This window comes from Mauremys reevesii, linkage group 25 (genome assembly GCF_016161935.1).
Source record: "Mauremys reevesii isolate NIE-2019 linkage group 25, ASM1616193v1, whole genome shotgun sequence".
Classification (NCBI taxonomy): domain Eukaryota; kingdom Metazoa; phylum Chordata; order Testudines; family Geoemydidae; genus Mauremys; species Mauremys reevesii.
The window spans coordinates 2,579,831-2,594,155 of NC_052647.1; the positions used below are offsets into that span (position 1 = coordinate 2,579,831).

Consider the following 14,325-nt stretch of genomic DNA (forward strand, 5'->3'; position numbering starts at 1 on the left):
AGGTAACTGAGACCCAATACCAGCTCTTAAAAATCTTACACACCTCTTCTATGGTAAAGAGAGCCCTGCCAATAAATGATGCCTTGATGGAAACGGTGGGGCAAACACCCACCACTATTCTTCCGACCTGCAGACAAAGTATTATGTACCTAATAAAGGAATGGACTTTCTTTTTTCACACCCACAGCCCAACTTCTTAGTGGTGGATGCTGCCAGCCAGGGGTAAACAACTCCAATCCCGATCCACACCTCAAAACAAGGATTGGAAGAGAATAGATCTGTTTGGGCGGAAAGTCTATTCTTCAGCAATTCTGCACAGCCAACTACGCAACGTTGCTAGCGAAATATGACCACGATAATTACTTTAAACTGAACGAGTTCCTCAATGAAACCTCTGAAGACAAGAGGGAATAATTCCAAGCAATTGTTGATAAGGAACAGTTCATAGCCAGAACAACGCTCCAAACATCCCATGATGTCGCTGACACAGCTGCACACACAATAGGAATAGTAATACGAAGAGCATTGTGGCTACGTTCTTTATGTATCCTGTGAGAACTCCAAACTAAGATAGACCTCCCCTTTGATTAGGGTCAAGCTGTTCTCTGCCAAGACGGATGAAGTCCTACATTCCATGAAGGATTCACGAGTGATATTGAGAACCCTCGGCATTTACACACACCCAAACAGACAGAGGAGATGCCAACCATACTCCCGCAACAGACCATACATCGCAACAACAGAGGCCATATGACAACCAGAGACAGATGGCAGCCACAAAGACATTGTCCTTCCCAGTCTCAGTCCGTGGCATCCCAAAAACCACCAGAAATGTTGGTCGAGAGTCTGGCTGACCTTCCCCAACAACTAGCACCAGTACTACCAGCAACCCAGACCTTTGGTCATCAGCTACGACCATTCTATCATATGTGGGCCTCCATCTTCACAGACTACTGGGTATTAGAGATCATTCAAACAGGTTATGCCATCCCTTTTATCTCCATTCCACCTACCCGTCCTCCTTCCCTCTCCCTGTCCCTCTTTAGGGACCTTTCTCACAAGCACCTTCTATGACAAGAAATAAAGCATCTTCTACGACTGGGTGCCATGGAACAAATTCCAAAACAGCACAGGGGAAAGGGATTTTATTCCCATTATTTCCTGACTCAGAAGAAAAACGGTGCATGGAGACCCATATTAGATCTCAGAAAACTCAACAAGTTTGTCCGTACCCACAGATTCAGAATGGTCACACTGAACTCAATTATCCCAGTGATGGAAAAGGGGGACTGGTTCTCAGCCCTCGACCTACAAGATGCATATTTTCTTATCACCATCTATCCCGCACACAGAAGGTTTCTACAAGTCACAGTAGGGAAAGACCACTTCCAATACAGAGTGCTACCTTTTCAGACTTTCAAGAACCTTGAGAGTTTTTACCAAAACCCTAGCAGTAGTTGCATCACGTTTGTGCCAACAAGGAATATTGATCTTCATACCTAGATGACTGCCTACTGAAATGACCTACTCAAGCAGAAACAGTAAATATTACCCAAAGGACTATAACCCTCTTTCACACCCTAGGGTTGCAAATAAACTAACTGAAATCTACTCTAAACCCAGTGCAACAATTGGACTTCGTTGGAGCATACCTGGAGTCCATAGAGGCCAAGGCATCATTACCAGTTACCAAATTCGCAGCACTGACCACTCTCATATCAGTGGTCACAAACAGCCGAGAGGTATCAGCACATACTTTCCTTCAACTGCTGGGACATACAGAGGCCACCACCTTCGTAGTAAAAACATGCTCGACTATACATGCGCTGCCTACAGGGATGTCTGAAAGCACAGACTGTACAAATCCTAAAACTAACACCAAAAGTCCAACACTCATTACAGTGGTGGACAAGTCCATAAAATTTATGTGCGGGGATCCCATTCCAGCAGAATTCACCATCCATACTGATCACAACAGATCAGCTGGGGCATCCACCTAAACCAACATACAATCCAAGGGAAGTGGTCTCCCATGGAGACTCAATTACACACAGTTCACAATGCATGCAACCATTTCCTCCCAAAAATCCAGAACAAAACAATAAGTCATGATGACAACACTGCATGTATGTTTTACGTAAACCAACAGTGGGAGCTTGATCTCATTTCCTATGCATAGAAGCCATAAAACTACGGAACTGGTCCATAAAACACATCACCATTACAGCATCATGTCTCCCAGCTTGGCAGAACACAGCGGCGGACACGTTAAGCAGAGAGTTTTTTCCCAAGAACACGAATGTGAACTGAATGACATCATACAACACATTCCACACGTGGGGGTTCCCACACATCGACTTATTTGCAGTAGCATGAAATGCCAAATGCCCAAAGTTCTGCTCATGAGCAAGACTGGGAACACAATCCCTAGTGGGTGCTTTCCTCATCAGATGGAACGAATCTCTCCTATATGTATTCCTACCTTTAATTTCCAGAGTAATACACAAGATACAAACGGCGAAGCCAAGATCATACTTATAGCCCCAATGTGGCCCAGACAGACATGGTTCCCATACCTGATCTGCACACCATACACGCTCTTGCTGTGACGGGCTCTCCTCTCACAAGACGAAGGTCAAGTACTCCATCAAAACCTGGAAAAATTTGATCTGAAGGCATGGTTCCAACACGAAGAATTAACCTGCTTGAAACAGGTAAAACAGATTTTACTCAGCAGAAAGACATCCACTTGTGCAACTTACCTACAGAAATGGAAGAGGTTCTCCATATGGTGCCAAAACAAACGCATAACTCCACTTACAGCACCACTTCATTTGATCTTGGAGTGCATATTGGAACTAAAGCAATCAGGACTCTCCACAAGTACGGTTAAAGTACATCTAGCAGCCATAACTGCTTTCCATCATAAGATTGATGGTGTCTCATTATTCACACATCCGATCACAAAACATTTCCTCATGGGAATACAGAACATGCACTCGGGAATACAGAACCCCACACCAGCATGGGATCTAAGCCTGCTCCTTAGAGGCTTTACCAAAATACCATTTGAACCCACTTGCGACTTGTACTCTACTACACCTCTCAATGAAAGTTGCATTCCTGGTCGCGATTATTTCTGCACGACAAATTTGTAAAATAGAGGCTGAAAGACAAAGTGACCACACCCAAAATTTGTCCCCAAGGTTTCATCATCCTTTCAGTTGTCAGTTCAACCAGTCAGTTCACTTACCCTAAACCACATGAGACTGCACAAGAGACCATCCTCCACATTCTAGATGTTAGACATGCATTAGCATTCTACCTAGATAGAACGAAACCACTCTGAAGACTTCGTCTCCACGGCTGAAAGGTCAAAGGGATCCGCAATATCAAAATGATGACTTTCAAAATGGATTTCAAATTGCATCCATCTGTGCTATCAACAGCAAAAAAGAGAATCCCAGACAGAGATCGGAGCCCATTTGAACAGATCAATGTGGACCTCAGTCTTTTTAAATAATTTATCAATCACAGAGATATGTTGGGCCATCGCTTGGGCGTCTGAACACACATTCATTAATCGCTATGCAATAATCCAAACTCAGATGCAGTACTAGGCCTAACAGTGCTAGCATCAACTATGAATACAACTTGGAAGCCCTTCCATCCACAGTAGGGCACTGCTTTACAGTCACCTGAAGTGGACCACCCACAGGGTCAGCACCCGAAGAAGTAGCTCCACTGCCGCCACCCTCCCCTCTATTTCAGAGTTTGCATTAAAGACTCAACGGTAGAAAAGAAACTGAAGGGGTCAGACTGTGTGCACACTAGATGAGGTGCCAACAGTGCCACGAGACCGCTACTGCACATGCATGTCCCGACCAGGCACTGCTACCGAAACTCTCCGATCAATGGCACCGGAACTCACCAACATCTGAAGTGGAGCACCTACAGGGACGCACATCTCAAACTTTTTAAGTACTGCATAAGGTGAGTAACCCTCTCCTTTTTAGGTTGGGGCCTATGATCCACATAAACACACAAACTTGTCATTGATGCCAAGGCAATTGTTGGTCCATGGGTTGGGACTGTCTGGAAAGTCCAGGGCTAGTACCAAAAAGTCACCACTTGTCTCTGCGTTTAGTGACCATTCTGAAGGCTAATACCTTGCCAAGCATGAGGGCTAGGAACTAATAGTATGCACGTCATTAGAAAGCCTGGCTTTCCACTTGTGATAGCATTTGTCTATAGCTTTGCTGATCTGTGGTGTTCATGGTTTGAGCATGTCTTTCTGTTAGTACTTAAAATGCCTCTATCATTGGCATTCTAATAAGGCTTGTATCTTCCTGTCTTCAGTTACAGCTTGGTTTTTAGTAGTTCTTCTCCAAACTGTCAGTTAGCATTGGTGCTGAACAACATTGGGTAGCTTGGAATCTCATCTTTAGATTGGTATCCAAGTCTACTATGGATAGACTTCTTGAATGTTGGTTGCTTAAATCACGTCAGAATTGGAAATGGGTTGCAAGACTAAGCTTTTGGCTGTCTGAAATCTCCAATATAGGCATTGGTGTAGCTGCACCACCACATACACCTATTGTAGTTTTGCTTGTCCACACTAAGCTGCAGTGTGTGCCACTGCAGCTCACCCTGCTTTGAGAAGAGGTGATTTGCACCAATGCAAACACTGGTTTATAACAGTTTTGCCGGTTTGTATCAGTACAGTGACACTGCTGTCTGTAACTGGTATGAATTCTCAGTATAGACGAGGCCTGGTAAAAACCTTCTAAAATAGGGGATGGGAGAGTATCATTTTACATTTGACACAGAATAAATCTCCAATAGCTCAGCTTTGTCAGGAGGACTCCCAGAATCTGAACATCCCCTGTTACTGACATTACAAACAGCTCTGCTTTCAATAGACCAAGTATACCAAGTCTTTTTTACTTTTCTTGTAATTTCGTTGGTCTGAAAGCAGTCTGCTCATATCAGCAGAAGCATGGCACTCCAATAGTTTATTGGACCTTGCTGGGAGAAGGAACAACAGGGGAGCTACAAGTAATGTCCACATAATATAAAATTAACTCTCAGTAACAAGGCAAACCTCATGGGTACCTTCACCACACACTGCTATAAAGTTCACTAACTTACAGCTGGCCAGGATTAAACCCTCTGGTTATGTACAAATACTTTCAGGTACAGGGAACTTCCAAGTGCTGGTCCCAGCCTAGTGATCAGAAATATTCATGCCCTGAAGGAGGATCTCATGTACCTGGCATTTGTGTGAAATTAAGTGAGAAGGTCTTAGCTAATATCTGCCGCGAATCTGTCCAGCTTCAACATAACCCTGTTTTGACTTACAGGGCGAGAATCCCTTCACAGATGATCCAGAAGAGAAAGAGGAGCATGAGGAAGGAGAGAGTGGAACGAGTGGAAATGCTGAAGGAGCAGATGGAAACAAAATTGATGAAGAAAACCAAGATGAGGAAAGCCGAGACCACGAGGAGAACCCAGAAGCAACTGAGAATCATGGGGAGCAAGAGGAGATTCAGGCAGAAGTAGAAGCAGGCTACACAGAGGAGAAAAATTCACAAGTTGCAGAGGAAACCCTCACTGCTGAGGAGGAAGAGCAACTGCTGGAAGGAAGTGAGGAAGAAAGCAAAGGAGTTACTGCAGCAGAAGAGGATGAGCCCTTGGAGTAGACTCTGGATGAGAAAGCTGACCTGTTTAAGACCCAGCATTAAGTTTTTTAAAGCATAACTATCTGTGAAACTTCATAGTATGTTTTTGGTTATCATTCTACTAAACTTTCACCTAGTTATGGCAGTTGAAAGCCTCTATCTGTAAAGTGTTTTTGGAAATAGATTTTTTTTTTACCAAACCTTCATTTTAGTAGCTAGGTTTTGTGCAGTCCAAGTTTTTAGATGGCTTTGTACTAGAAGAATTTCCTTTGAGCATGTGTACAAAACAAATTGTGCTTAATGCACTACGTACTAAATCACAATCCGGCAGATTAAACCTCTTACTATTGTTCCTGTAAAACTTTTATATATTTAAAAAAAGTGGGTTGTCCTTTAGCCAGCCTTCCTGGAAGCAAAAGGAGTCTCAAATCCAGGGTTTAAAAATCTACAGTGTATGCTGTAAAATTCTGCATAATTTCCATGTGACTGTAGTACTCTTCCCAATGTTTTACTCTTCCTTTTTAATGCAAAGCAAAAATAAGTGGTGTCAACATTGTATTGTTTGTAAAATGCTTTCACTTAAAGGTGAATGTTTTCGGTGGGTGGAGATAAAGCACTACACTGATATTACCCCTCTGTGTGCGCCTTAATTTCTGAAGGTGGAGGTGAGTAGTATGTATCCTGGTGATGCTCGTAATAGGTGGAGATCTTGAAATGCAGTCCTCCTAAACTGAAGCAATGCTGTGCAATAGCTGTGGTCTGCTGCACTGAGATCTGAGCTCCACTCAATTTTGCTGCTGATTTGGAAAAAGTCACTTCTCTTTTGTTTGTTCTCATCTATAAGGTTAATATAACCCTTCTGAGATCTCCAACTGAATTGTGCCTTGTGAATATTCACAAATATTTCCTAAAGTTGTCATTGACTTTTTAATTCTGAGTATATTTGTCAAGCTCACAAATCAAAAGTTTAACACTTCCATGATATTTCAAAGCGTGCCCCTGCAGGAAACTGAACCAATTTTGTAGAGACAAATCTGTGCTGGCTTATGCGCCATCATGGATGCATGTGTAGAAAAGGGGGGCACATCTCTGCTGGATGGCAGGGCACCATTTTGGGACAAGCTGCCTTGGGCTTCTTTAATGGCTCCAACATCTGTTGAACTTCCCTGGAATATAGAGTGCTGGTAGCTGTAGCTGATCAGTTTTCTTTATAAACCTGACTTCTTCCTCCCTACTTGCATTAATTCCACCATAACGTGGAAGTTAGCCTAGTTATCGGTATACAGTAGAACTGCACAGCTTCTAAACTATAGGTGTTCATCTATGTAGAATTTTCTGTCATGATCTTGCAACACAGTGTTAATATGACAAGCAGCTTGTTCAACCTGTTCTAGTGTAAATGTTGAGGCACAGGGTCAAATTTCAAAATGTTTACTACGGTGGTCTGAAGTAGGGACACCAGTATGGCATAGTAGTCACTACTGTCCTCTTAAATGTGGCCTGATACCAGAGGCCACTTTAAGCCTGATCAGTAGGGGTTGTTTTATTTATTTATTTTTTTCTGGGATAGTTCACCATGCAGTGATCGGAAGCTTGTGGCGTATTGCCATTTTGAACAAGGCCTCTAAGACTGTGCTTACATGCATATACCTACGTTGGCTTCAGGAATTTGACTTTAAGGTATTAATTATGAAGAGAAAGGAATTAGGAGGTTGACTACAGTAAGTTACTGAAAAAACTATACTAAAGTGGGATTTTGTCAAATCCATAGAAATTTACTGGATTAAAAGGTTGCTAAGATTACTTTTTAGAAAAAATATATGTATAAATGAGTTAAAGCATATGAATATTCATATACCCCAATTATGTTAGAATACATCAAATGGCATTTTAAATAACTGTTTCTGTTTCTCCCTACCTCATTCTAGGCACCAGAACTCTTCTTACACCCATCTTTATTCATACGGATTTCTTATTTCTAGCTCTCCTAGAACCACCACTGATATCCTACAACTCACCCTCCAGTTCACCCATCCCCTAGCACTCAAAGGCAAGTAAGATAACATCTTGCTTCTTACCATCCATATAAAAATTGGACTCAACTCTTTCATGCAGCTCCCTGATTTGGCTGAGACTATATTAGTCTCTGTTGACAATGTTTGTCTTGCATCTGAAGAAGTGGGTATTCACCCACGAAAGCTCATGCTGCAAAACGTCTGTTAGTCTATAAGGTGCCACAGGATTCTTTGTTGTGTTTACAATTGTTGATCTTCACTCCCTGCCATCCCCCACAAACACACCAGTTCTTCCTCTTTCTGGAGCTCAGCAAGTATCTGCAGACTTCTTCTTCCTGGCTCTGCAATAGATGTTATAGTCATCCATCACAATAGGAAAGGCCAAGGCCAATTTTTGTAAACAAGTGAAGTTTTGGGAATTTGCCTGTGCCTCAAATTCTAATGGCATTTTTAAGTAGGTAAAGCTAGAAGTACTATACTGAAGATGGGTTTTCTGGCTAGTGACCTAATCTTGGGGTGATACTCAAAGGTTTAAAAAAAAAACAACCACACTTTTAAAAAAAGTATATTTAGTGGGATCTTGCAAAAAATCTATAAGCTGTAGTCACATTAAAAAAAAAAAAAAAAAGAATTTGGTCCTCTTAACTTTACACCTGCTACTTAGAACAATACCAGTTAGAAGCAGGTATTACTTCTCTGTTTTGCTCTTTAAATTTTTTAAAAGTTGTGTTCCCTAAATACATCAGCATGAAGCAGACATTTATAACTGTTGCTGTTCCTCCCTATAGCAGTTAATGCAGCAGCCTGCATAGGTGTTTGGGTGATGGACTGTGCCCAGCATGATAGTAGCTGTATGTGTGAGAGAGAGCCATCAAACATGCTGTAGACTAGGGTACAATTTCCCGAGTGAAGAACTGACTGGCTAAACAGCAGTTCTGCAGAAAAGGACCTACCCCCTTTCTGAACCATTCTAATGGCTATTGCCAGCTCCAGGGGGCAGACTTAAGGTTGTGCTGTGGGGGTGGCATGTATCTTGGTATTTCCCGATTTTTCAGACGTTTAAATTTAGCTGCTCTCCAGCTAAAGGGTATGTGTCAGTGCTGGACAACCTTAACTCTGTGTTAATTAAGTTTTTGGAGAATTTAATTCCTGTGGTTTTAAAAAAATAAAAAAACCAAAACCACACCATCCCCATGTTGCTCAGCTCTCCTCCTCCACTGCCTCTGTCTCCTTGGCAGTCATTACCCTGGCCCCAGAATGCACTGGCTGCATGTCACAGAAAATAGATTCTGTCAAACTAACTTGATATCTTTGAGATTACAAGTTAGGTTAATAAAGGTAATGGTGGTGTTTGTAATATATTTAGACTTTTGTAAGGCATTCGGTACTTCACAATATTTTGATTAAAAAATGTGAATGATAGAAAAATAACATGGCCCACATTAAATGGATTAAACAAAGGCTAACTGATCTCAAAATATAATTGTAAATGAGGAATCATCGAGTGAGTGTTTCTGGTGAGGTACCACAGCGATCCATTCTTGGCTCTATGCCATTTAACTTTTTTTTTTTTTTTTCAATGACCTGAAAGTAAACACAAAATTACTATGATAAAGTTTGCAAAGGACACACAACCTTGAGAGTGGTAAATAATGAAGAGCACAGGTCCAAGATACAAAAGAAACTGGATCATTTGATAAGCTGGGCACAAGCAAACTATGCATTTTAATACAGCTAAATGTAAATGTGTACATGTAGGAACAAAGAATGTAGGCCATACTCACAGGATGGGGGGGACTATCCCAACCCCAGCTGTCATGATCCTGTCCCCATGACAGTGATTGCTCTGATCAGTTTTTGAACTCCACTGCCCAAGGGTCAGAGACTTCCATACCCCCCACTTTAAACCACCCTTCCCTCATGTTTTAAATGCCTTTTCCTGATTGCCTGCCTTGATGAGTACACCTAGCAGCTCACCTTTGTTGTGTACATCTGACCATGCTGGTTCCATACATGCAGCTCCTTTGTGGAGCAAGCAAAAAGTTGTCTCTCCACAGTGTAAGAAGAGCCACAAGGCAGTGTGAGCCCAGAAATGGAACAGCTGTTGAAATATCAACACTGCAGATTTCACAAGGGGTGCTGGAACAGGGGCATGTGAAAATGATGGAACTTCACCAGGCATACCACAAAGCAAGAGAAGTCAACAAGAAACCTTGGGCTGCAGACCTGCCACTTTTACAACAAACTGCATGCCATACTTGGCCGTGACCCCACCAGCACTCCGAGGACCACTGTGGACAGCTTCAGAGGAGCCCAAGGCAGAGACCCCTACCACAAACAGCAAGAGGGCAGGGGGAGTGCAGCAGGGGGACTCAACCTATGCCATGAACCAGGAACTGTTTGAAACTCTGATGGAGTCAAGCCAGGTGAGCGCAGATGAGCCCGCTAATGAGCAAGAAGAGAGCTTGGGTAAGTGTGTACATGCATTGTTCCTTACAAAGGTTTTTTTGGTTTGTTTTTTTCCCCCCCGAAACCTCATCTCCCTTCCTGCCCCATTTAAATGTGTCTCCCATCCCATCCACAAGTTTATAGAAGAGAGACATTGAGTTCTAATTGCTTTAATGTTACAAAATACGTTAGGAAATAAATTCAAAAAGAATTCTGTAGCAGTCCAGTTACACATTGCACATCATATCAGTGTTCTGTGCTCAGGCAGAGGTAGAACAAACAGGTAGAGTCAGCATCCACCTTTCTTTTTTTTTTTTCTTGTTGGGCTCGGCAGGGGGTGGGGAATGCAGAATACTTTGTTTATCTGACTAGGGATGTCTCTTTAAGCCTCTTGAGACATCTTGATGAAACTTTCATGGACATACTCCACAGTCCTCTTATGAAGGTTGCTAGGGATCGCAGTCTTGTTTCTTTCACTGCTCTAGGAGACCTTCCCATGACACTCTGCAATGAGTTTGGCTGACACTGTTACAGTAAACAGGCTAGTGGCATGTGATCTCAGGTGGCTTCAGCATGCCAGTAGCAGTTGGATTCTGTGTGCCTTTGTCACCCTTAGGAGTGAGATATCAGCTAAAATCACCATTGCCTGTGAAAATAAAGCTAATATTCACTGTACTTTCCCTATATCAGTCCCCAGGGAGCAGGCCCTAAAGGTTATAGCTTCCTTGCAACAGAATCCGCCCCCCCCCCCCCCAGGCCACACTCACCATGGTTTAAGCTGCAGAGCGGTGCTGTCATGAGGCACTGCAAAGCTCAAGTGCCAATAAGCATTTCTTATTAAAAGGATTTATGGGAATAATGTAAGGGAGTTTTGAGACTTATCTTTCCCTTTTTGTTGTGACTGTAAATCTAATGGTGCATTTGTCTGTTTTAATTAGCAACTTCTGGCATGGTGGCCTTGAGGGGTGCCCCCTCCATGCTGAGTGAACATCTGACACTGATCAGGAAGAGAAAGAAGAGGACTAGGGAGGATATGTTCTGCAGGATATTCCATCCTTTACAGCCCAGTGAACAAGGACTTGGAGGACCCATCTAAATGCGGCCATGCAGAAAGACTGAGAATGGAGAGAGCAGTTGCTGCAGGAGAAGCAGAAGAACCAAGAGGTGCATATGGAGATGATAGGTTTCCTCAGGCACCAAACTCAAATGTTGCAAAGCATTATTGACTTACATACCCAAAGACCCTGGACTCAGTAGCCTTTCCAGTCTTTGGAGAACTCCATGGTTGCTGCTCCCTACATCCCGCAACATACCATGTGGGATCAAGGTATACATTCTTTTTTGAGTGATTGCTCATGTGTATTCCACAATAGGTGTGCATGCTCGCCACGTGCACCGGTGTTGGAAGTTTTTCCCCTAGCAGTACTTGTAGGGGAGTGCCCCAGCAACCCATGGAATGACCACCTCCATGGTGTGGTATAAGGGGCGCTGCACGCTCCCCCCACCCTCAGTTCCTTCTTGCCGCCAGTGAAGGTGCTTCGAAACTGCTCTGCTCTAGCTTTGCTGTAGCTTGTCCCCAGAACTCTTGTTCGTTCAGCATATGTGACCTGTAGTTAGTACTCAGTTAGTTATAATTAAGTTCAGCTAGTGCGCCCAGGCCGGGGCATGCCCCAGGTTTTAAGTCGTGCAACACTTGTAGGTGCCCGATGCCAGTTAGTGATCCGCACACGGACTGTCTACGCTGTTTGGGTGAAACTCATCTCAGCGATCACTGTAAGATTTGCAAGTCGTTTAAGCCTTGGACCGAGAGAGAGAGAGAGAGACATTAGGCTCCGGGCTATCCTGATGGAGTCAGTGTTGATCCTGACTCCAGCGCGCTGCTCTGAATCGGCACCAAGCACTGTGATGTTGGTGCACAGCGACCCCTCAGCGCCATTACTAGTCGGCACCGCTCCCTGTCCACGGGGCATGTCAAGAAGGCTAAGAAAAGGCCTTCTCCAATGCAGCACTGGAGTAAATCTGGGGCAGAGACTAGACCTGTGTTGGGCAGTCCTCGATCCCCATCGGCCTGTAGATCTCCAACTCAAGTCAAGCAGAGTAGCCCGGCCCAGTTGGAGCAGGCTTCCCCAGATGTCCAGATGCCCTCCACGCCGGAGGCCCTGCAGGTGGCCTGGGACATCATGTCCATGCCAGTACCAGGAGCACCGCCAATGTTGGCCCCATGCTCTAGAGGCAAGCCGCCGCTGGGATCTCCTCAGTCGCCCCTGACTCGGTACCAGTCTCAGTCAAGGGAATGTTCTCATTCGGCGCTCGGCAACCATTTCATGCGCAGTCAATGTGGGTCACCGTCAACTCCCACCAGGTTGTCCGGCTGGGTTCTGTCTGACCGAGACTCCAGGCACCGCTCCACCTGGAGAAGCGAACACCAATGGGACCGTGGCAGACACGGCCGAAGGTCCTTGTCTCGGAGGGGCTTTCATAGCCGGTTGCGACACAAACATTGACACCGTTCCTGTTCATTGTCCCACACCAGGACCCCGCCACAGCACCACTTCCGCAGCCCTGGGCATCAATCACTGGCGAGTCGCTGTCACAGATCTGCCCATTGGAGCCGATCGCTGAGCAGCTGTTACCGACGGTTGCGGTCCTCCATGTCAAGGTTGTGGTGTCAGTCTCAGGGTCAGCACTGCTCCCAGTGCCACCGCTTCCAGTGCCACCGCTCCTCCCAGTCCAGGGATGGTGGTAGGTCATACGTCAGCTCGGCCTCCCTTCATAGCCGTCCATCGATGGCTCAGGCCGAACAGCCCGCTCCGCCGGTGCCACAGCAGGTGCAGTGGCACCGGGCCCCATGGCCAGTGCAATGGTATCAGTGGGCATCGTGGCCCCCAGTGCAGCACCCAGTGGGTATTTACTTGGTGGCTGAAGCCTCAGAAGGGCCTTTGGCCTCCCTCTCCCAACGTCAGAGGAAGGAGTCGGTGGGACGTACATCCTCGGCACCATGCCCAAAACCGACCAAGTGGTGGATCCTCCGGTGCTGGTGGACATGCAAAGTCCCCGCCCTCCCCTGATGAGGCAATTACAGTCCCTCTGTCCCGCAGGAGGACTCTAAGGCCCACCAAGAACTATTAAAAAGGGTGGCATCAAGCCTCACCTCCAGGCAGAGGATCTGGACCCTACAGCGCCTGAGGTAGGCTGCTACCACCAACATACGCTTTGTAAATACCCTGCTTGAGGAGAGTCTCGTGAGAGGGGTCCCCCAGGAGGGACGGGGGCGGAGGGTGGTTGGGCAGGGTGGAGGTAAACTGGAGGGTATAACCCCAGGAGATGGTGTTGAGGACCCATCGGTCCAAAGTCAGCCACAACCACTCCTGGAGGAAAGCACACAACCGGTTGGAGAAGGGAACCTTTATTGTGGGTGGATCCTGTTTAACGTACTGTCTGCTTTGGTACCACGCAGGGTGGCCTTGCCTCTCCACAAAGGGGTGGCGAAAATTTCAAATGCCCTGTGGCAAACCCCAGCCTCATCGGCCCCCATCTCTAAGAGAACAGAATGCAAGTATTTTGTGCCTGCCAAGGGACATGAATACCTATACACCCACCCTGCCCCTAACTCCCTGGTGATCGAGTTGGTCAACCACAGGGAGCAGCAGGGCCAACCAGCCCCTACACTGAAAAATAAAGATTCAAGGAGGCTGGACTCATTTGGAAGGAAAAAAAAAATTTGTCCTCGAGCTTCTAGTTACAGATGACAAACCATCAGGCTCTTCTGGGCCAAGTTCGAGGACTCCCTCCAGGAGCGTGACAGGAAGGAATTCAAAGCGCTGGTGGAGGAGGGTACAGCGGCTGCCAGGGCAACCCTGCAGGCAGTGTCGGGTGTGGCGGACACAGCTGTGCGGTCCATGGCCTCTGCGGTGTTCATGAGGACGTTGTGACTTTTACTCTCTGGGCTGTCCAGTGAGGCGCAGACCTCCTTGCAAAACCTTCTGTTTAATGGCAAAGCTCTGTTTGCAGAACAAATAGATATAAAACTGCAAGGCCTGAAAGACTCCCGCATGACACTTCAGACTCTGGGTCGCTATGTTCTGGCTAAACCTAAGTTTAAGCCACAGCAGGGTCCCACCCAGGCCGCCCACTCTAAATATGAGCCTACTTATAAAAAGTCATGGGACTATAAGAAACGC

At 45.4% G+C, this 14,325-nt stretch overlaps 1 protein-coding gene across 6 annotated transcripts in view; it reads left to right on the forward strand.

The window, feature by feature from the left end:
* AKAP8L (A-kinase anchoring protein 8 like) overlaps window positions 1-6,311 on the forward strand; it is a 41,811-nt gene extending 35,500 nt beyond the window's left edge. For all 6 annotated transcript variants that reach the window (XM_039514320.1, XM_039514318.1, XM_039514319.1 and 3 more), the window contains one exon: window positions 5,364-6,311. In XM_039514320.1, coding sequence (XP_039370254.1) covers window positions 5,364-5,702 — 339 coding nt within the window. In that variant the 3' untranslated portion in view covers window positions 5,703-6,311. The remainder of the gene's footprint in view (window positions 1-5,363) is intronic.
* The last annotated feature ends 8,014 nt before the right edge of the window (window positions 6,312-14,325 follow it).